Genomic DNA, 22,964 nt, shown 5'->3' on the forward strand with positions numbered 1-22,964 from the left:
GAACTGACAATGTAAATCAAAAGAGAGGGCTCGTTTCTTTCTCAAATCATAACAAATTAGTCTCTTGAGCAGCATGAAAAGGCATTTAGACATACTTAACAAAACCTTTAAAATGATTCAGCTCAAATGTCAACTGGATTCATCTGCTTCTGCTATAAAAGCTAAAATGCTGTAATGTAAAACATAGTTCTTCATTTGAATTAGGAAACTGGATTTACTCCTCTCCTCATTACCATATAATATGTTGTTTTAACTTCCAATGTATAATAAAAATTCCTACATAAAGTACCCTACTATATGAAGTACATAAAAGTATAAACACAGGTAAAGTCTATGAAATGTTCTGGAAAATGGAAATTTGAACATTGTTAAATTGTGTTTTACTTTTTAAATTTTCAGATAATTATTCTTTCTATTCTTTTTTTTATTCTTAATTTCTTTCTTCTCTTACCTGATCTGAGATGGTAGAGCACCATTACTGCCACCAACTTTTGTTCTATTGAATAGTAAGTCTTTGTCTGGTATCTAATTCTCTGAGGTAATATGAGTATTTGACTGTTAACATCAGTGACCCACACAAAACACATGGGCTGACCTAGAAGACTTTAAACCTTTATTTATCCAGGGACGTTAACTAAGCATGTTTAATCATCTCCAGCAGCACTAGACTTCACTTTCATAAACAGTTCCACACAGTCACACCCAGTAGCTGGCAGATACAACCACTATTCAACTCCTGCAAGTCATATCTTCAAAATACAACTGTACTGAGCATTCATGTGAAAATGATTTCACATTATTAAAATATGCAGAAGCGCACATATCTTGGCAGATATATTGCGTAGCACATAATGCATAATTCTAACTGCCAGTGTGCCAGTTTCTTATTCTCTCAATGTCCCCGTGTAGCAACCAAAATATAGTAATGATGTGGTTGAATTTAGGCAACTAAATCAAGAGAAAACCTCACAGTCAAGGGTAAATTAACAAGACTAAGGGTCTACAGCCATGCCCGTGGCTCCGTGAGGCTGTACATAGGCCCAGCTATGCTTTGAGATGAATGCTAACAGCTAGCATTATTAGCTTAATTGTTGATGTGTAGATGTTTATTATATTCACTTTGAGTGCAGCATGTTAGCATGCTAACATTTGCAAATAAGTACTAAGTACTAAAGTACAAAGACTGCTCACTGTCTGGAAGCACTTGATGGTGTCAATAGTAGAATAGTCAAGGAAGCATCAAAGTTATTTGAATTTATCCTGAGATGAAATGAATGTGTGTACCAAATATAATGGTGACTCATCCAATAGTTATTATAAAACATGAACTTGGGCACTAAGATCTTTACAAGATATCTTTACCAAATTTCATGACAGTTTATCTTAGTCTTCACCAAAGATTTTGACTAAAAAACAAAAACGCAAACCCCATGGTCAAGGAAAGGTCAGGTGATTACCAAAGTTGATCAGGTTTCATCCTCTGGGAAACATCCATGTCCATGCTTAACTGCTTAATTAGTACGAGATAGAGTGAGGACACAGGGCGGAAAGTGAAAGCAGATGTTTATACATCCATTCACTTCCACACCCTTACTCTTTTCAGTCTCCATTGACCCAGGCCAATAAATATCACCGATAATGTAAAATAGTTGCATATGAATGTTAACTATAGATGCTAGGTGTCTAATGCTGAATCAACAGGGTTTAGGGCCTTGCTGACAGATACAATCACAGGAGTTGTGGAAGAAGATTAGCTCTCTAAACTCTAAGGTATGCCTTTATTGGAAAGTGGAAAAAGATTTCAAGAGGGCTGTTTCAAAAATTCAAATTAGCGGAATTTAGTCATCATAGACCACCACAGGATTTAGATTTCCTCAAAGAGCAGTATTGAGTGCTGGACATTCTGTTCACATGACGTAGTCTTTGTGAAGAGTCAGTCCTGCACTTGACTTCACAGTGGGTTTCTTGAGTGGGGTCAGTGTGGTCTCATAAATGTCACAGAAAGGTTTTAGAAGACTTGATGTGATAAAATTGTCTGGCGTGTTTATTTCAGGAGTGATGGAGGGCATAAAGGCCTTCAAGGGAGCTATAATTATGTCAAAGATAAGAACTCTTTGTGTAAAACAAAAAGGGGTTTCAAACTGTTATATTCATTATTGAAGTCCATGAAAGTCCTTTAGGGTTTCATGCTATATCTTGTGATATGTGTCTGTTTATCACGTGATATCTTTGAATTAAGTGGCTCATTATTTCTACATCTCAACATTGTACTGGAGTCACAAGGTGCAATGTCCAATTGCCTCAGGTTTCAACTGCCCTCCCTCCCCTTATTTCCATATATAGTTCATACAGGCAACTCATATCAGCATTAAGAAGTATAGAAAAGAAACACTGCAACAATAAAACAGTGGATTATCTGCAGCTGTATTGCTTAATCCAAACCAAAATAGGTAATACCTAAAATAGTGAATTCAAGAAATATCAACAACAATGGAGAAACTGTCCTTATAATGATTTTTATGAACACAGAAAAAGCAGCTATAAACTCTGAAATGTAGTTTTACATTCAAAGTGTTCTGTAAAAGGCAGAGAATGGGTGAATGAGAAGTAAATTATAAAGCACTTGGGATAAAAGTGCTACATAAAGGCAATCATTTACCATTTACTGTTGCTTGTTTTTCCCAGCTTCCAATCAAATTTTATTACATGTTGGGGGACCAGCAGTGGGTGCCTCACTTCAGTGACTGAAAAAACACACTGTAAAGAACATGGTGCTAAAGGAGCATGGGGACTAAAAGTGGCTTTAGATGAGTGGATGAGGAACAGAGTTGTGGAAAATCAAAGGAAATTTGATCAGTATTGATTCTATAATTAAGCCAGTTGTAGTTAATATGGCACAACAAAAAACTGTACTGAGACCATTAAGAATCACTTTATTGGTAATTAATGAAATTGATACTGTTCATTAGTAATGTTAAATCCATAATTAAAGTATTGCATCTGAACTTGAAGTGGTCTCCCCAGTATGATAGTTGTTTTTGCAGCTTTTTCTCTTTTTTTTGTATTTCACCTAAGTTTGCCTGATTCAAGCATTCATTGGCAAGTTGTATCCGTAACTAATCACATTCCTGGAATGGCTTCAATAAATACTTAAGGTCAACTAGGAATTTAAACAACTGTGCAGTCCCAATGAAAATCACAGGGAAAGCAGCGGGCAGAAGAGCAACTCCCAGTTCAGTGGTGTCCCAAAGGAAAAACACTCGACACCACTTTATAGCAAAAGCAGACCATGGCCAACCTCCTGCATGGACTTCTAGGTCAAAGTCTAACAATTAAAGAACGACAGATCTTTAACTTAAGAATTTGTAGGTCAGCCTCATGATCCCCAGAGTTTCAAAACTGCTCCAAAATCCTAAGAAAACACACTTGTAATATTTAGTAGGAAAGGCGTGAACCTCCCTTAAAACTGCGTAGGATTAACATGACGTGCATGATTTCAGTGGAAATCAAATGTGTCTTGTGGGATTGTAATAATACTGTTGTAGCATTTTAATTTAATATAATTTATGAATTTGAAGCTGAACACATTCCTTCAAATCTTAAGACTGTATTCATCACTGCACAGACAATCACCATTAGGGCAGAACAATAACAACAGATAAGACCTGACAATGTAAATCAGAAGAGAGGGGGACATTTCTTTCTCAAAAGCAGTAATACCTTGTCCAAAATGTATCATCTTTCGAAACAAATTAGTCTCTTGAGCACAGCATGAAAAGGCATTTAGATATACTCAACAAAAACTTTAAAATGATTCGGCTCAAATGTCAACTGGATCCATCTGCTTCTTCTATAAAAGCTAAAATGCTGTAATGTAAAACATAGTTATTCATTTGAATTAGGAAACTGGATTTACTCCTCTCCTCATTACCACATCCTATTTATAGTATGCTGTTTTAACATCACAAAGTTTACAATTTATAACAGGAAACTTTAACATTGTTTAATTGTGTGATTTTACTCTTTTTTTTTGGTTATTTATCTTAATTTGTTTTTTCTGTCTTCTCCTACCTGATCAGGCCACCTGCATACTGTGCATCACCAGACTGACTAGGATCAACCAGGATAAAAAACATAAAGTTGTATAGAAAGTGAATACAATTCCATGACAACTTTTGTTGTTGTTTGTTTTCAAGGTCAAGAATGAACATTCACTTTATTTTTATTAAAGAGGCCATGCCATCTTTATTTGTGAATTACATCTGGCAAGCTGCACATGTGATGGATGGTATATTCAGGGTGTATACACAGAAAATATAGCACCAGATATGATTTGACATTTAACAGCAGCAACTGAAGACAAGGGGAAATGTTGGTCAAACAGTCCATCACTACACATCAAAAAGCAACTCATATGGAAGTAAGCTTCATTGTTATTGCTCCTGAAGCCAACATTTAAAGTCTCACAGACTCTGGAAGTCATTTTCACCACAGTGGCTCCAGCAGTGCTCATATTTTCATAGCTATTAATATCAGGATTATGACTTCAGTTATTGCGATCCCTTGGCAAGAGGAGACACGGCAGCACAAGTTCAGGTCAGGATACAGCTACCTTGATGAAAAGGGACCATTGTTGCCTTTGACTTGGATACCAACTTTGGGACCTCCTGAATTACCCCAGAAGCTGTTCAAACAATCATGTTCCAGGGCTCATTAGGGTTGAACGCTAACCTCGGTGCATCATCGCTGCAGGAATGGTAATGACACTGAAAGAAATAACTTGACCCAAAATGAATGCATGGACAGTTTCTACCATGGTTACCGGCGAATACAGGATTTTGAGGTTTGAGGAAGTGCCATCCCCAAGCCCAGGCTGTCATTAATGTGGTAATGTTTTTCATATTTGAAAGGAGGAGATGTATATGCTGTGAAACCACATCCCTGCTCCAAACATGAGTGTGCTACTCCAATGTCACGCTTGCTCATCACATTCCTTTTGTCTGCATTAACAGGATATGTGTTCTTTTGTTAATGCTGCCTCATAAATCCAAAGGAATTGTAATGGTCACATAATCATTTTCCAAAGTAATTCATTTAGCGTGTCTGCTTCACTTGAGAGCATTGACCAGACTGTGACGGGGTGAGTAGAGGATCTATGAGAAGTTTGCAAGCACATGCTAGTTGCTTTAATTCATTGTCCCACAAAGATCTTTTTCAGCTTGAACAATGAGCTATCTTTATTTCATTTCAAGATGTATTTTTAGCCACGCTAGCGGTGTGGCTCTGGGAAAGGCAAAGTAAGTTGGTCAGTCCACCACTTTCCCCAAGACTGAAATATCTCAACAACTATTAGATGGATTGGAGGAAATTTGTACAGACATGGACCCCAGATGACCTGTTTGGTGGCTCTGACCTTTTTTTCTAATGCCTTTTCCTCTGAGCAGGTCAAAGTTTTCACTTACAAGGTTTCAAATGCCTAAACCAGGGGTCAGCAACACATATTTCTGCTGTATGATGCTATAATGCTAATGGCATTTTCTTTTTGTGATTCATGATTTTAGCAAATATTATCATGCTAACACGCTAAACTAAACTAAACTAAGTGACCATGGTAAACATTACCAACTAATAATCAACATATTAACACTGTCATTGCGAGCATGCTGACATTAGTATTCAGCTCAAAGCACCATTGTGCCTGATACATATTATTTTTGTTTTCAACATTTCTCAACCCTATAAAAATCTATACTAGTCTATAGTCTATAATCTAAATCTATCTTCTAACTTAAATGGTAGAAAATACTTTAAGCCGATAACAAACATTACAATCAGATGACTGTGAGTGCTATGTCAAAAGTAAATAGATCGATTTCTGTTTTCCTACCTACCTCAGGAGGCATAAAAACACTTTTCTTTGCAGCTTTTCAAACGAGCTAAATAAAGGGAGCACTATAAGGCCAGTGGTGAAAGACTTCACAGACTCCCTGTAGTTCTTTGTGGTGTGCAAATTGTAACTGAGCTAAGGAGTAAAGGTCAGGTCTCCATTGAGGAGACCTGGTACAACTGTAGAAAAATAAACAGTGGAAATAGCAAGTGGGAGGCTTCTGTGGCGTATTGCTGGTCCGTGTATCCCATCAGGTTTAAAGACCCAAGCTCTTTGCCAATTGGAGGTGATGTGGCCTCTTCTCAGCTCCCTAAAGAGTGTCTGCTCTGGCAGAGTGTTTAAAGCACCATAATACTCAGTAGACATGTGAGGAAATGACACATTCTTGACATGTTGACCTTTCCTAAACTTGGTAGCTACATCAGTAGTCATGGACAGAAACTGTCAAAAGACCAGACAAAGATTTCTCAACTGATGATGTGTAAGGTGAAAATAGTATTTTTTTCCTGCCCACTAAAGTTGTTATTTGCAAAACATTGTCCTTTACACCATATGCTTGGCTAAGGAGAAAAATTTTAATAAAATATTTTTTCAGATAAGTCTTCTTTTACACATACTGTTCTAATATCTGAGATACATGAAAGCTCTTGTATAATAATGTATCCAAGCACATTAGAATCAACAAACAGAACTTTCTTAATTTGGTGGTCAAAGAAATTCTTCAGAATTTAGCTGCAATCCTGTCTTACTTCAGGTTCAGGTCATAAAAAACATTTCTTACAGAGTCACTTTCCAGCTGTGATCCTGTTCCTATCCAAACACAGAGCCGAGGGTTATGAGAAATCAGACGACTCTGGAAAAGTTGACAGCACTGCAGTCTAGCGCAGATGCTCACAGGCAACATCAGTAATTGTGACAATTTAAAATCTCCTGAAAGCTCAGTTGAGGTGAAACCACTGGAGGGGAAAGTAGAGGTTAGAAAGTTAAAAGGCATAAATGGTCAGGAACTGTGTAGACTGTCCACTGCAATTTATGGCATATCCCTCAAAACTGTTTTCTAATTGACTAATCTAAATACAGTAAATAAGCAGTCTCACAGACTCAGACAAACACACAAACACACTAAATCGGAAGAAATGCCCTCCCGAAGGGCTAACACTTGGTGAGCACATGTTCTGCTGAGTTGCTGTCTGAAACTTCAAAGATGCATTTGCATCTGCTTGAAATAAAAAAAGAGCAGATTCCGTCCTAATCTGTTTCATTGCCTCATCAACACATTCATAAAAAAATATAAAAAAAATAAATACAAATCCCTCTAAACTGACACACTAGAAAATGCAAGATGTGGAGTTGAAGTCATCATTGCTCGTATCCCAGACGAGACTCTACAAGAATGCATCATTGGTCTGCTACCAGTGATGGAAAAATAACTAAATAAAGTACTTAAATGACTAGTGTGTGGCTGCAAAATGTAAAAGGCCCTAAGGTTTGTCCATTCCTGGCTACTGTAGAAACATGGCTGTTCAAGACGGTGGACTCTGTAGAGGATGACCCACTCGCTTTGTAGGCAAAAACAGCTCATTCTAAGATAACGAAAACACTATTCTTATTTTCAGGTGATTATACACGAAAACATTTTTATGAATACTGTCTTCCATTTTTGCCAATGGATTCTTCTAAATGTCACACACTGAACCTTTAAGTAACAAATCTGAATACTTATTCTACTGTCTGATAAAGGGTGGATGCTCACATCCTTTAGCCAAGCTACCACTGGTGATGTCTAAAACTATCCTGAGCAGCAATATCTTTAGTTTAGATGTGTGGACGTGGATGAAATAAATCAGGTCTTGTTGAAATTATAAACATTATTTTCAACCACAATAATACTGTGTCTTCACATCTCCCTCAGATCCTGCAGCATTCCTTAGTCCAGCTGAGAACTGTCAGACTATGAGTTGCACACAGACACTCCCACAGATACACACACAAATATACAGACAGTCTTGCTTGAGTTTGTGCATGCAGCTGTGAGTTCGCATACCCACACCTACGCACACTGCTGCTCTGACTAAACAGTCTTTTTAAAACTAAACTCCACTGGATGACTGACTTGTCTTGAACGCAGTCATAACCAAAGTGTAAAACAAGTGTGAGACTCAGTGCTGTGGGTCAAAGTGGGTTCAGCTAGATTCTCAAAAACCACAGTACTCAAACAATGCATTATAACATTCTTCTTCCACAACATTACTGCTCACAACTGTTTTAATGCTTATGAATGAAAGCACGTATCTCTTAACACCTACTAAAAATGACAAAATATCAATCCCAATAGCTCCATTTGGCTGAAAGCTGTTTGCAGTCTGTGCTGCACTATTCTATGTCTCTATGTCTCCAGTGACCTTTATTCCACACAAATCAGACCTTTTCCATTCTGGTAGACACGGTTGGATGACAGCTGCTCAATTTGCTCAGAATAGGAAAGAGTTTGGATTTTACAGCATACTTGACAGAGTTGCTGACATGTGTGTCCTGTGGCAAAGGAAGACTTCTGTGAGCTGGCAGCTCCCCTAGTTTGTCACTTCACTCTCCAAGTGTGTCACTGTCCCTTTGTGTCGACTAAGAACACGTGTTTGCATTCTCCATCTCCTAACCTAAATCTTAAAAAACTAACCCTAAAACAACCCTTGAAGAAGGGAGAAATTGCAAGTGATAGCAATCTTAAATAAACCTTAAAATATCTCAAACTCACAGTTTTAAACTCAAATTGGGCCTCACAAAGATATAAATACATGAGCATATCTATAAACACATACACACACAGGGTCTCAATAAACTTCAAGCTGTTTTGAGGTTACTAACAGACACTGCGATCTGAGATTTTATCAGCTAGCAAAATACAGTGAATTCATTGCCCAGTGCAATATTCTAAAGCTTTTTTATGTGAATACAATATGCTCTCTCTTTTCACACACACACACAAACACACTATAGGTCTTAAGGTCCAAACAAATTTGATGCCTACAGTATGAGCATCAATTGATGCGCCACAAATGAAGTGTGTCAATTATCACTTTCAGTGTGTGTTGGTCTTCAGGCTGCCCGAGGGTGATGGAAAAACAGAAAAAACCAGAAGAGAGATGGTGAAGGACCTACTGCAACAGTCATAAATGTGCACAAAAAAATGATGGGTCCAGTAGTATGTGAGATTAGGTGCGGACAGATACAAACATGGACACACGGACACACACAACCAAACGCATGATCCCCTTCAGGCTTACTCCTGGTAGAGATAACAATCAGGGACAGTAAGCCCAGTATAATATTTATTGCATACACTGGTCCCATTATGTTTACAGAACAACACTTAGTGTAAAGATTCAAATTATACCACTGGGCTGTTCTTTGACCTGACATTAACCGATAAATTCTGAGTGATGACTCCAGTGACCCAGTTTTACCACAATGTTGTTGCAACAATAATTAGATTAGATACAATTAACAATTCTCTTGCACTTATGCTATCACAACCAGAGTAGGTTGGTGCATACAGGCAATGTGTTTACTGTAATATCTGCACTGGTTTATGTTATGTTGTCACCTAATAAACTGAACTCATGAAGCACCAACAGGTACTAATACCTAAACAACAAAATAGGTCACCTGATTATGGTGCCAATACTATGCACAGCAGTTTACATAGATAAAGGAAAGTTAGCACAGTGGCAACGTTTAATGTTTCTTCCTGGAGGTCAGCATAAATACACAGTACGCTTTTCATTGGCCGATGCAGTACTCTTCCAGATAATGCTGCATTGTCTTGCTTACGAAAACTGAGCCAGGTTCGACTTTTTTGCCAGACACCATCAACGCAAATTAATCCTACTCAAATTATTAATTTAAGTAGGACTAATTAAACTTTCATGGTGTAAAACATTGGTTAATTGTTGGAAGGACACTGGTTAAACTATGGTCATGTGTCAATGTCCCATGCATTGTACACCGAACCATCCTCCCTATCAAACAAAGCTACTTAGAGGGGACAGTCATTATTCACACAACTGCAAGAGGTCGCTCATCAGGAAACCGTAAACAAAGGACCACCGCGATAATTTTTTCTGGTGAAGCCAGTCTGGAATATATTGAACTCACAGAGAGAGAAAAAGACATATAATTAAAACATATATAAACAAAACTAATGATTTAGGTACACATAGACACACAGACAGAAGCACAGCTGGAACTCGGCATGGTGCTTGCAACCAGACATTTTGGGGATGCCAGAAACTAATTTTGGCCACCACACGCCAGTTGGCCTAATAACAGTGTGCATCAGGAGTCAGTTTGTGCTATGAGGTAATATGATGAATGTGAGGTATCCAGCTCAGAACTACACTTTGTTTTGCAAGTATAAATTAATGGGAGGAAACTTTGCACACCGCAGGAGAGGTACAGTAGATCACCATCTTACTGGGGAAAAATGTCTCTCTGCCAAGTCAGACAGTCTGTCAGCACTGTGTTTTACAGTCTAATGTACTTGACCTCTTAATCTTAGCCAGAGATCACTAAGGTAAATTCTGGCAGATTTACAGGACCTATAAATGTATATCATATTAAAAGGTACTGATATGTGATGTCATAAAATATGGATGATAAAAGTGAAACTGCAATTCAAGAAGTTATTGTGATGTATGGAGCCATAATAATGTTAATACAGCAGTTTTTCCTACTTGATGAGTTTTAGATACAAGTTAAACTTTTAATGCCACATAATGGCTCCAGGGCTCCTGCCACTTGAAGCTGCGGTGATAGCTTGCAAAATAAGACTGAAATAAACTTTTTACTTCTTTGATCCATAATAAGTGGTGAGATTATTGCCCAATTATTCAGCAACTGCTTGATCATCAAATTGCTGGAGTACTTTACAGGAGCATCAATAAAGTATAATATTTCACATAGCAGCAGTTTGTGAATTGTATCAGGCCCTTACCACTTTTCTCCTCCGGCAGCCACATGTTGCTGAACAGTGTATCCAAACTGGGCTTGTTTAGGGCCTTTGATGATCCTGTGTTTCTTTGTGTCGATATTGAAGCAGTTGTGGAATCCTTGAAAGAGAAAAGACAATTTTCATCAGCACTGGCTAAAGAGGTAAAAGTAGTGTCTCAGCAGTTTTTTGGATGTTTGCAACATTTATGTTAACATTATTAGGACCTCAGTATCTGGTATAAGTGAAACAAACAGCTGCAAACTCTTCCTTACTCATCCCTACCCTGTCTCGCTTCTCCAGTCTAAACACAGACTTCCCTCATAAGAAAACAAATATTAACTATAAGCACTGCAGAGCAGCTGAGCTGTCATTCTTCCATCAGACATTTGCAGACGCAGAGAGTTTTAGTTAAGTAGCAACATGACCACCTACATGACCAATGTTTCCTTAGGAACTCTTTGACAGGCACCAATATGACATACCTCATCACCACATATAACAAGCATAAGTCAAAGATGTCAAATATGTTAGCTGAAAAGACTCCGTTCATATAATAAATTGCAAAAAAAACTGCACTATATAAGAACCTAATATCTAAGATTGATAGAGATAAAGAGTCTCAGCAAGGAGTTTTGTCTATATATTGCAGTTAATATATAGTGAACTGTAACCTGACAAGTAGTAAGAATGCAAGAAGTAAAGGCTGCTATGGGACCTGATCAAAGCAAATTCGGTTTTCCCAATTGTGTACTTAAATTTCTCACATCTTTAGACAGCTTACCAGGTGGTAGAAAAAAGCAGTGAATGTCTGTTTTCAATTAAAATACCAGTCAGAGAAGATATTTTTCAGATTTTGCATGTCACCGGGTTACCAATTATGTCAAATTAATGGCGACAGCAACAGTTGGCTTTTACATTTCCACCAAAAGAGGAGGACATGGAGGTGATGAAATTTTCCTTTTGGCAGACAAGAAGGGGAAAAAACTTAACCGTCTACCACTGACTTCCTCTAGATCCATCTCTCTCCGTTCATCTGTCTTCTAGTTAATCTCCTGCTGATCTCTGTTTCACCAGTTGCCAGACCTATGGTAAGTGTATCTGTTGATCGATGTTGCTGCATTGATGTTTCAGCTACTGTAAGGTCAAGGCTTATGTTGACCTTTGCACGAGAGCTCATACTGTAAATCTTCAAATATACCCACTTAGATTGGAAACTATTACATTTCCGAGCCAAAATATGCATGAAGAAAACAAAGCGGGGGGTAAAGTCAAGCAAACTTTGATGCTAAATGAGACACAGAGGTCTGTTTTGTAGGAATTTCAGATTATTGCTTTAAAATAATGTGTTTTCTCACAGTTTAAGCTGCACAGCTGAGCTGAGAGCACAAAAGCCTTTGCTTTTAACCACAGCAAACTCCCCCATCTCTGTGGCTCTTGTCCACACACAGTTGGGCTCATTCAATCCCTCGCCCTCACGCTAAATGACCCCACTCACAGCTCACTCCCCATCTGCGAGGCTCTAGGGTCACGTCAAGTTAAGTGAGGCTTTTTCCCTGCAAGGGGAAATTCAGTTAAATGTAAACAACAAGGTGAAGGAATGTTCAACAAAGTTGGAAAACATGTAAAATTCTAATGAACCCACAATAAATGGCAGCTGAGGTCAAATTCAAGACAGCTGTACAGAGGGTTCTCTTGTAATGATTTGAATAAGAAGTAAAACTTTACTTTAAAGCTCATTTGTTTCTAATTGACTTATGAATTACATAAAATATATATTAAAAAAGAGAACTTTATGATATATACTTGCAAAATATATTGGGTCTCTTAATATGATTGCTGTTGACCTGATATTGGTTTTATGTCATTCGGTAACCCTATTAATTGTGTATAGCATCTGTTTTCACTTTTCCCAATGATACTCATCTGCATTGCCAAGATAAATCAAGTTGCCCACATTACATAACACTGTCTGGTTGATGTCAAGGACTGAATGTCCCAAAACTTAGCAGACGTAACAATATGTGCCAGTCTGCCATTAGGAAAACTACAGCTGAGTCTTTTAAACACACCTCGCAGGAGCTGCTTGCTTTTCTTGGCTATCCATTAAAAACAGTAACTATAAAGGTTTGCCACTGTCAGCTAGATGGAGACACAACCTTTGGTTTTCCAAAAAATGAAAGCTACATTTTGATAGAGGAAATTGTAAAAACAAGAAAAAATATAAAAAATATAAATATAAAAAAATATAAATATAAAATATATTAGAATAAGAGTCCACTTTTGTAACCGACCCTAAGAAAGATTTTGCTTTAAATGGCCCTATAAGGTGCCAATATATTTCATATATCAGAACTGCTTGTAAGATTGTCCTATAGCTTTGGAACCCCCCTCTCTCACATGTGTACTATTTTCCCCCCAAATCCTACAGCACTGCAACAATCTAATACTCATACCCACTTTAAAACACTATGAATACCTTCCAGGAGAGACTTACCATGTGTAACATTATCTCCATATTTAAACAATTATTGCCTGTTCTCTTCACCCTCTCTGTGACAGGTGAATTTGCATCTAATCCCAATCTTTACACTGACTAAAATTCACTTTGTGTGCGGTCAGAATACAGTTAAGAGTTAATAAAAGAGAACAAAGAACTAATGGTAGTGTAATGGTGTTTTGTTAGCTAACAGATTTGCACAGTTCTAAAGGCTGAAATGACTGAATCGCTCAATCTCTTTCCCCTCTTTGGGTAAGTAATGGATTTTTATTATGACATGACAATACTGGTTAAATCATATTTTACTGCATTAATAGCTTAAATGAAATGAAAATAACTCCTATCAGTATTTCAATGTGTTAAAAATATCACAAAACCTTTATTCAAGTTTGAAATAAAATACAGTACTGTAGTAATACAGGGTACAACTGCAACTCAACTCAGCTTTTGGTTACACGGTAGACAAGATGTATTTGTTTGGGTGTGCAGTTGTTTGCACTTTAAAATACAAAGAGGTTACATATTAAGCAGCTAATGGAAGAAGCAAAATGGTCCCTCAACAGAAACATGAAGTTGCCTGCATTCCTTAGATACTGAATATTTAGGAGTGTTAATAGGTTGTCTAAACAAATACCAAACCAAATATCTCCCCCCACTGTTCGCAGCAAGTCTCTGTAAACCTAGGAATGATATTGGCCCTGTTTACGCCTGGCATTAACATGTGTCTTGGGTGATCCAATCATAAGAAAGCAGGTCTAAGTAGTTCACACCTGACCACATGCATCTCGAAAGGCCCTTAGATGGATTGATTTTACTTCCCCGCTCTATATGCAAATGAACGCACATATTTTCTGTTTGTAACAACCAAATGCGTTACGTTTAAATCAGCAGGAAGCAGCCTTCAGGACATCAGTTGAGTCGGTGGTCCTTCAATATGGCCCAGGACACATCCGTATACACACTGCTAAAAGAATGTGGCTATACCAAGCCCAAAACAACTAAATGTGTCTACAAGATTGGATCTCAATGTGTCTTGGATGCATTCACACCTGTACTTAGAGCTGTCCACTTGTAATTGGCTCACCTGAGACCGATATTAACGCCAGGCATAAACATTGATGATTTTGGGACTGCAGGAAGTGTCAAAACCATCACCACCACAATTTAACCACAGGACATTATGTGAGTGGAGTGACAGCTACAGACTGAATAAGTCACTCATTTTTCACATCTGTCAAGTGACCAGGAGTATGTCACACCTTGATTGGCACAACCATAGAGCCCTTGTTCTTTCTCATCAAAGCCTCTATTAAAATAGAGACTCTTCATGTAAATATTGACATATTCTCCACATTGCTCATTTCCTGTAGAATGAATGGTTCACATGTTAAGCTGGTGTTTGATCCTACCCCAAACATCCTCCTAAGGTTTCTGTTTATCTAGAAACATAAAAGATGACTGAAAATAGATTGTTGGGAACAGAAAGGTGTATGAAAAATAAATACAAATCAGTCGGTAACTCTTGACAGTATGGTGCAGCATAGATCATTTTGCAAATGAAGGGCAATAGGCTGTATCATTTTGAAATCTCTCCATCATTGTTCAACTGGAGCACATAAACGTTAGCTGATTTAATGCTGGGATAACTTTTAAGAAGTGAAAATACATTTCCCATGATGCAATCACAAATGAGTTGAAGTCTGACCAAGAAATGAGTGAGAGCTAAGACAGGGACAGGGAAAAGTGTCAGGGTGAAAGCATGAGAATGGAGGTAATCCAGTTTCCATTTCAAGCTACTAATGTGGCAGAGCAATTTAATATTCCCAGTAATATCAGCAGCTTCTAACACAAGGTCGGAGTCTTGCTGGGTTTCCTGTGTACCGGCTTTCATGCCCAGATAAATAAACCTCAGGCCGGTGGCTGCCGGTGCGACCCACATCAGTCCACTGCTGCCTTTGGCCCAACACCAAGCTGCAGGAGCTCCACCACAGACCCACTGACACAGAGCATTGCGTTGTGTTGGCTTGGAGACATCCTCATATCAGACATGCATGATGCACTACTTCTGGAAGTTGATAAACTGTAATATGGTTTACAGTTTCTGAAACCAATCAGTTCTGGTATGTGAGTGTATGGACACTGCGCTATCATTGCACCTGACCGGTGTTATGTGGCCCATAGCATTTTAACAAATATGATAAATATAAAATAAATCTTAAAAGCAACAGAATGTAATATTTTTCCATTGATCCATTCTGGGCTTCCGTTACAATGGTTTTCTCTGGAAAGATGCTTCACAGTTGACAATATGCTTTTAAACATTTTGGCACCTTATATCACTATTACCCCACGCCAACGAAAATACTCTGGGAGGCATGGGGTATCTAAAACCAGATGTTTCCAATACACAACAGCCAACTGGGCACTGCTTAACAAGCTGTTAACCCTCTGAGCCAACAAAAGGCTCACCAGGGATTCAAACCAAGCTTCTTGGGCAGCACAATTCAATTGTGTACCAACAGCTATCACACACAGCTACAAGATACTGCCAAGACAGTTGCATAGAGTTAGTAAGCAGTAGATTTTTTTTATTAGACAAATTAGATTATGTGGACTTCAGAAGTAGAGCTTTAATTGTTTTTGGCCAGTGAAACATTAACTAACTGTAACATTAAATCTGCAACAGCCTATAAAAATAGAGTAAATGTTGCAAAAAAAAAACTATTCTTGATCAATGAGCAGTTACTTTCGTTAATAACAGTAATTCAAACAATACATTGCTTTAATAATTTCTTTTGATGAGACACTCTATTGCTACCAACATAATAATCTCACTGAATGCCAGGACTCACTTTTCAAAATAGTATCTGGATACAGCAAGTTCCAAACGGCAGTTGACAAAAGATGAAGTAATGAGGAAATCCCTGATTAGGATCCTTACCAAACTGTAATCAGCTGGTTCTTGGACCAATTATAAAATCAATCAATCAAGGTAGAAAGAAAGAAAGAAAACAATGGTGATGTGTGAGTACAACTAGATTCGTTGGCAGAGGGACAGTAATTATCTGGGATTGCCGCAGGTCCCAGCAGGGTTTTCAAAATTGGAAAAATTGGTACTTATAAATTGAATAATTACACTGATATCGATTATTTTAAATAATGGCCATGGAATTTACTTATTTTATACAAAATTTGTCCATTCAAATGATCCAATAACACACTTGACACAAACCTTGGGCTAACTGTTTTAACACACTAATCAAAATTTCTTTACATAAATCAATGTGTAAACTAAAGGAGGTTACAGAAATCAAGTATTATCATCCAATTCTAACGCACTGTTTAGCCCTTTTAAAGACATTGGTTTTGTTTTATACAAAAAGGTTTGGTTCAGTCTCACTGCTCTCATCAACCACAGTCTTAGCAGAAGCAAATAGTCTTCTTAAATAAAAATACTGTCCTCCCAAGACAAACAACAGCATTGTTTTAGTAAATGCCCCAAAACAACTTAGATTTATGTAAAAATGACTAAGCCCTCTAGTGGCTATGAGTCTTGTTCATTAATGGCAAAGAAAGATGTTGGATGACATTATTAAAGAGCCTGATAGAGCCTATTATAAGTCTGCATAGTCATAGTCTGCATTCCTGTTTCTTGTAACCATGACCATCCATGGAACCCATTTCTGTAACCTCAACAAAGCTATTATTTTAACCTAAACCATGATTCTTCCCTAACCCTAACCAAGTCATTTCTGTAACTAAAGCCAACCAAACCTTAACCATAGTTACATCATAAAACTAATTATATTTCAATAGTGATTTGTAATGATTTTGGAAAGCACAGACAACTGACATTCTTTTGATAGGGGTTGGGATCAGAAAATACTTACATGTGTCATTCTAGAGGGCAAGTAACAAATAAGGTATTTAGTCATTTAGAAGACCTGCCAACTAACAACTCTGATAAACCCACTGTACACTACTCAACCAGCACCAAACAGCAGATTATCAACTAGATGATGAAGAGTATCAAGCAGCTAAAAAGGCAGACGTTTTTCTCAGGAGTTGGAGGAAACCTAAACAGAGTTTTAAGGAGAGTGAATATTGTACTTACATTCATCAGGGGCAGAATAATTATGTCAAATTGAATACTAATGTCGCCCCATGTTATCCATAGCAAATGCATAATGCGATATTGTGAGTATCTGCTTGTTCTGGAGTTCTTCTGGCCTATAGTGGATAAAAATTGTAAATGCAGCTTCAACTATGATTAAATCAGGTAATAATAAGGTAACTATAAGGTAGATGACAGTTAGGCAGATAGCTGTACTTTGGCACGATATGTTCTGCTTCGTGCCAAGTTCAAATATTAGTTAACTCAGTGGTGAAACAGCTCAGCATGGGTTATACGAAAAGGTTATAAGTGGATGATGATGCAAACATAGCCTCCTAAATTTCTTTTGGGAAGTGGCCATTGACATAATTGCTACCAGGCACTTTGAGGTTTTCCCATTAAGAAAATAATGGACTTGGTCTCTATTTCATTATTTTTTAGAACACCTTACAGAGTATTACTGTTTACTTAATCTAGTCAGAATTTGGCAAATTGTTTTCATCTTAATGGAACATACTGTTTGTGTTTTGGAGGGCCTCCAGTAATAGCTAACTTTTTTGTAAGCATGTCAGTAATTGATTAGCTTTGTCATTGTAATTTTCAGTGCACTCTTCACCTTCCACATCAATATGGGGGACATAGGGAGAACTCTTCATGACAGTTGCATAGAATGGTTACATTGAATGTCTATAAAAAAGGAGGAAATTCTAAGTTCACATAAGAAATAAACTTGATTTGACATATCCTGAAGGAATATCTCCTATGACGACATGTGCTTTGAGATGTCCTCATCTTATGAATGTATCCCAGAAGGACAATGTTCCATCAGGGGGAAAAAACATAAATTTAGGTTAGATTTAGAAGTGTACTTCTATGCAAAATGGTAATTTCTTGAGGCAAACGGCGCTCGTTTCCATCTCACATAGGCTTCTCATCCAATGCTATGTAAAATGCCCCTACTCAAAAGTTATCTGGATGGGTTCATTGGGCCAAAAGTCCCAGGATTCCACAAACAGCAGACTAAAATGCAGCCTCCTTCTCATGTGCCTGCCAAAACATCCCACACCACAGCCAGCATCAAGTCTTTCTCCGCAGACTCCAGCTACAAGGTCAGTGTCTCCCTCACTGTGGCATCAGTCCAAAACTTGTTTCCAACAAATTCCCAAATCAGACCAAATATTTACAATACAGATTTCCTCTCCTCCACTCCCTAGTTTTGTATTATTTACCAAATGTCTAAATCAAAGATTAATGATTTTCTTCTTCTTAAAAAATTCCTTCAGTATTAACCTCAGGGTGATGCGGCATAACAGTAAATGAGTGAATAGTGCTCCATTGTTGAAAAAATGGAAAAACATAATGTCCATGTACAGCCATGGTGACAACATACACAGTATTTTATGGAAATGTTGGCCAGCACAGTGTGTTTAAACAATGTGGTTACAGTTCACAGTATACTGAACGCAAAACCATATAGAGATCTCTACTGTGGCAATGCATCAGTTGCTTAAGGTTCTACAGTATATTTAAAGGATACAGTAGGTTCAATTAGCTTTACTTGTACTTATAGCAATTAATTTATGTGACTCATGTTATGTTATGCGGCTTTGGACAAAATAACATATATATGCTTTTTTAAAATCTTTTATTCACTGTCTGTCTCTCTCTTTCTTTCATCCTGTCTAGAGGTGTTACTGCTAAAGTGATTTCACTGGTAATTGACCACAGTTCTGGCTGAGCACCAACATCTCTCCCTTCGCTGGAAACTGTGAAAAGATAGCATGAACTTTCATTTGAAGAAACATGCCTGCTTCCAATGAAATACACAGTGCCTCTGTGGAAGCTGAGGGGGGACAACATATCCTTCAGTAAACCCAATCTGAGCTCTGCCTTCCTGTCACTTACCATGATACTGGGTCAAGATGTCAGTTTATGATGTAATTCACAAAAGCAGCATTCATTCAATAGATATTCAGATATTACTGTTCCATCAAGTACATAATATCTGCGCATGTTTGGATTTTCAGTGAAGTTAGAAATTGAATCTTAAAATACTAACAAAATGTACCTAATGTAGTTTTTTAAAAACCTTTAAAAACAGCAGTCTCAAAGTTTCCAGTTGATGTGGAACGGGTCAAAGTATAACCAACAATTAGAGTGCCAACTTTATACTGCAAAGTTACATCAAGAAAGAAAGAAGGTCAGATTTATACATCAGAATTACACAAGTATGTAAGGATGCATATAGCACACACACACACCCACACACTTAAACAATAACACATATGCATAAACACCTTTCACTCACCTAACTGCTGGCTGCAGATCCAGAGCAGGAGGAAGCAGAAGTACTCCATATGTTTGCCGGTGCAAGCGTGCATGTGTTTGTGTGTGTGTGTGTGTGTGTGATGACTGATGTGAGTGTATATGTGGTGGGCTGAGGCAAAGAGACCCAGTGGCAGGCACAGTTAAAGATCCCACTCTGATTGACTCTAAGTCTAAGTTAAAGCGCTGCATATATAGAAGTGGGAGGGGACTGTGGAAGAAGAAGGAGGTCCACTCTGACACAGCAGGCAGGAATACTCCGTCTCTCACACACTCATTCAACTCAGTTTGACTGTGACCGGAGAGTATCCACATACTCTCAAGTGGCTCATCTCTAGGCACAGTTCTTTTAGTGGACACTTCTGTGGTGGATATTTATGGTGACACGCATTTTAAGGGAATATGCTTTTGAGCTGTTTCTGTGTAAATTAATCTTTTCACTAAAATATATTAAAAAAAACATGTTGTTAATGTGGAACAGATTACATAAAAATTGGTGAGCCAAGTTGTAAACTTCAGTTGTTCACACGCACTGAATTCATTTAATAGAAAAGTCTGATATTTAACAGCTTGGAAGACAGCAGAGTGTCTCCTAATAGAAAATTAAATTAAATAATAAACCAAAAACTGAAAGGCATATACAAATATATTTCAACAAACAAATCTAAAGAAATATACCATAGATCACTAACACCACCAAACTGTTTCTCATTACACACCTAAAACATCTTCTGTCAGACTCAAGCTATGCACCACAAATGCTATCATCATGGCACAACCACAAACTAACCAGTGTATTAACAGTGGAACGCAAATGTTGGGTTTGTATGTTACCTCATACCCTTGCAGTTGAACCATCCAGTCCTAACTACTCAACGTATAATAATCCCACTTACGTAATAATACATAGTTTGTGTACATTAGCTCTCCTGAAATCAATTTGTGGTCACCTAGATCTCCAACTTACTACTTAACCACTGTATGTCACATAAATGCACATCTTTTCTTTATATAAGCCTCACTTTCACTTTGGTTTGGAAAATGATTTTTACATTGGGAATGACTGAGACTATGTTTGAATACAATACATTAACACCTGCATAATAACTTATACAGGAGCCATGCACAGAAATATTTGGATGGTACTTTAACTAATGAAGCAGTTTTCTAATGTATGTAAAATATTTGTGGCCTACTGACTTTTTTATGCTCATTTAATTATTTTGTGTGTGTTGTACCCATATTAATACTATAGGAAGAGTGCTATTATTAGTGGCTGGACTTATAATATGTTGATTGTTGTGTTATAAAAGTAAATTTCTGTTTGTTGTTTCCATTGGAGGATGGAATAATCAGTTGGCAACATAATGCCCAAGCTTAGCCATCAATATTCTAATCTTCATGCTGGTGGAGTTTGGGAAGAGGGTGGTTGTTGTTGGCATCAGCATCAGTAACTTCAAGCAGTGTTTGTTATGGCCATAACATACCGCCCCCGTGAGTAGTGCATGTGCATTGTGGAAGCTCTTGTTTTTTATTTAATGGCCCATGTTAACAGGCTTTAGAGCAGCCACACAGAGGGGAAAGTAGAGTAGAGTAAATAAAGTAGAGATTTTACCTAGTTTTTCCGTGCATGTGGTTGTCAGCAAAAATAGGCAGTGGAAATAATCATATCCTCATCATATCAGCAACATATACACCTTTCATTAGTTTCAATGTCTACATCTATAGATTCTGTCACAGACATAAAAAAATATAAATATGTCAATTTTAAAATGTTAGAATGATAGGATACTAAAGGTTAATCGCAAAATATATTGTAGAAGCCAAGAGGTGAGCCTTGTTAGGGAGTAAGAGTGAGTAGCCTTCAAAAATAGGTGTCCTGTACATCTATCCATGAGTACTTGAGCAGACAGGCGGTCAAACATCCCATGTGAAGTGCCTGTGAAACTCATCATGGAGGTAATCTGTCACATATGCAGATTTGATATCCATCCTATGAACAGCTGTCTATCTGAAAATCTGTCAAATTCACAAATATACATCTATACCCTAACACACTTCCTCTTGGTTTGCAATCACAATCCCCTTTTCTTTTCAACACAGAGCAACCACAGATCATACAAATCAAGCAAGTGTTTGTGCTTAAACGACTTACAACCGAGCCTTCAAAAACAAGAAAGAACCAAGACTTGCTTTCATTAAAAGTGCTTAAAAGCTCATTGGGTTTTTTCCTCCTTCATCACTTCTCCTCAGTAGAGTGTTGCCCCCCTTGTTTCTTTCAAGGCAGGAAATTAAGCCCTGTGCCTACTGCTGCCTGAAAATGTTCACTTAGTACTGACTGTATCAATGGGCAGGGTTCTTGAATTGAGTTACTGTATTAGGTGAATGTAAGTAATTGATACTCCACGGTTGGATACAATACAAATGTCTGCATTTGACGTTAGGACTTTCCCTCTGTCTTAAGCTATAAAAACATCAACATAATACTGGCATTATGTTGTACTTCCTGCTGACATGATATACTTTTAACGCAAAAGCAAGTCTACAGGGTATACCACTTTACATCATGATCATACAGTAATTTCCTCAGGCTGACTAAAAAGTATACAACAAGGAAATGTTTTAAAAGGCAGCATTCCTTTCCCATCAAACTTTATCGGAATAAAACATTCCCGAATTGAAGAGGAAATCAAGAAGTTATATGGGTTTGGCAGTCATTATAACATAAATGGTTCTCCATAAACATGAAAAGTTTCATAACTAGAATCGTTTCATCCAGTATTGTGGCTAAAAACTCATAGCTCAAGAATCTCCCACTGTCAGCTCGTAAGACAAATGATGTATCGGAGAGGAACCTACAATTAAGATTAAGGTCTGGTGCTCTGAATGAAGGCAGTGTGCCAGTGTCTAGTTAAGGAGTTTGACTCTTTTTGTCAATGTATTAAGACCAGTGGGGGGTGGTGGGAGATTCTCCTCAATGCTTTGCTGCTGACCTAAATTACCATGTAGATATTTAGCTCACTTTCAGTAAGTAGGGACTGAGGTTGGGGGGACCAGATCTAAACAGAGTGTGAAAAATTGGGCTTTGCAATCCTATTCTTTTTTTCTCCTCACGACCATAAAAGCCCTACAGTTTCCCACTGTGATATCCAGC

The 22,964-nt window shown here is 37.7% G+C and overlaps 1 protein-coding gene across 1 annotated transcript in view; it reads right to left on the bottom strand.

The window, feature by feature from the left end:
• The window catches only part of itga11a (integrin, alpha 11a), a 47,292-nt gene extending 27,334 nt beyond the window's left edge, over nt 1–19,958 (bottom strand). Inside the window, exons 1-2 of the mRNA XM_035681594.1 lie at nt 19,794–19,958; nt 10,878–10,992 (exon numbers count right to left, since the gene is read on the bottom strand). Coding sequence (XP_035537487.1) covers nt 10,878–10,992; nt 19,794–19,866 — 188 coding nt within the window. The 5' untranslated portion in view covers nt 19,867–19,958. The remainder of the gene's footprint in view (nt 1–10,877; nt 10,993–19,793) is intronic.
• Between the last annotated feature and the right edge of the window lie 3,006 nt (nt 19,959–22,964).

This window comes from Morone saxatilis, unplaced genomic scaffold (genome assembly GCF_004916995.1).
Source record: "Morone saxatilis isolate NCDOM2014 unplaced genomic scaffold, NCSU_SB_2.0 Contig11, whole genome shotgun sequence".
NCBI classification, from domain to species: Eukaryota; Metazoa; Chordata; class Actinopteri; family Moronidae; genus Morone; species Morone saxatilis.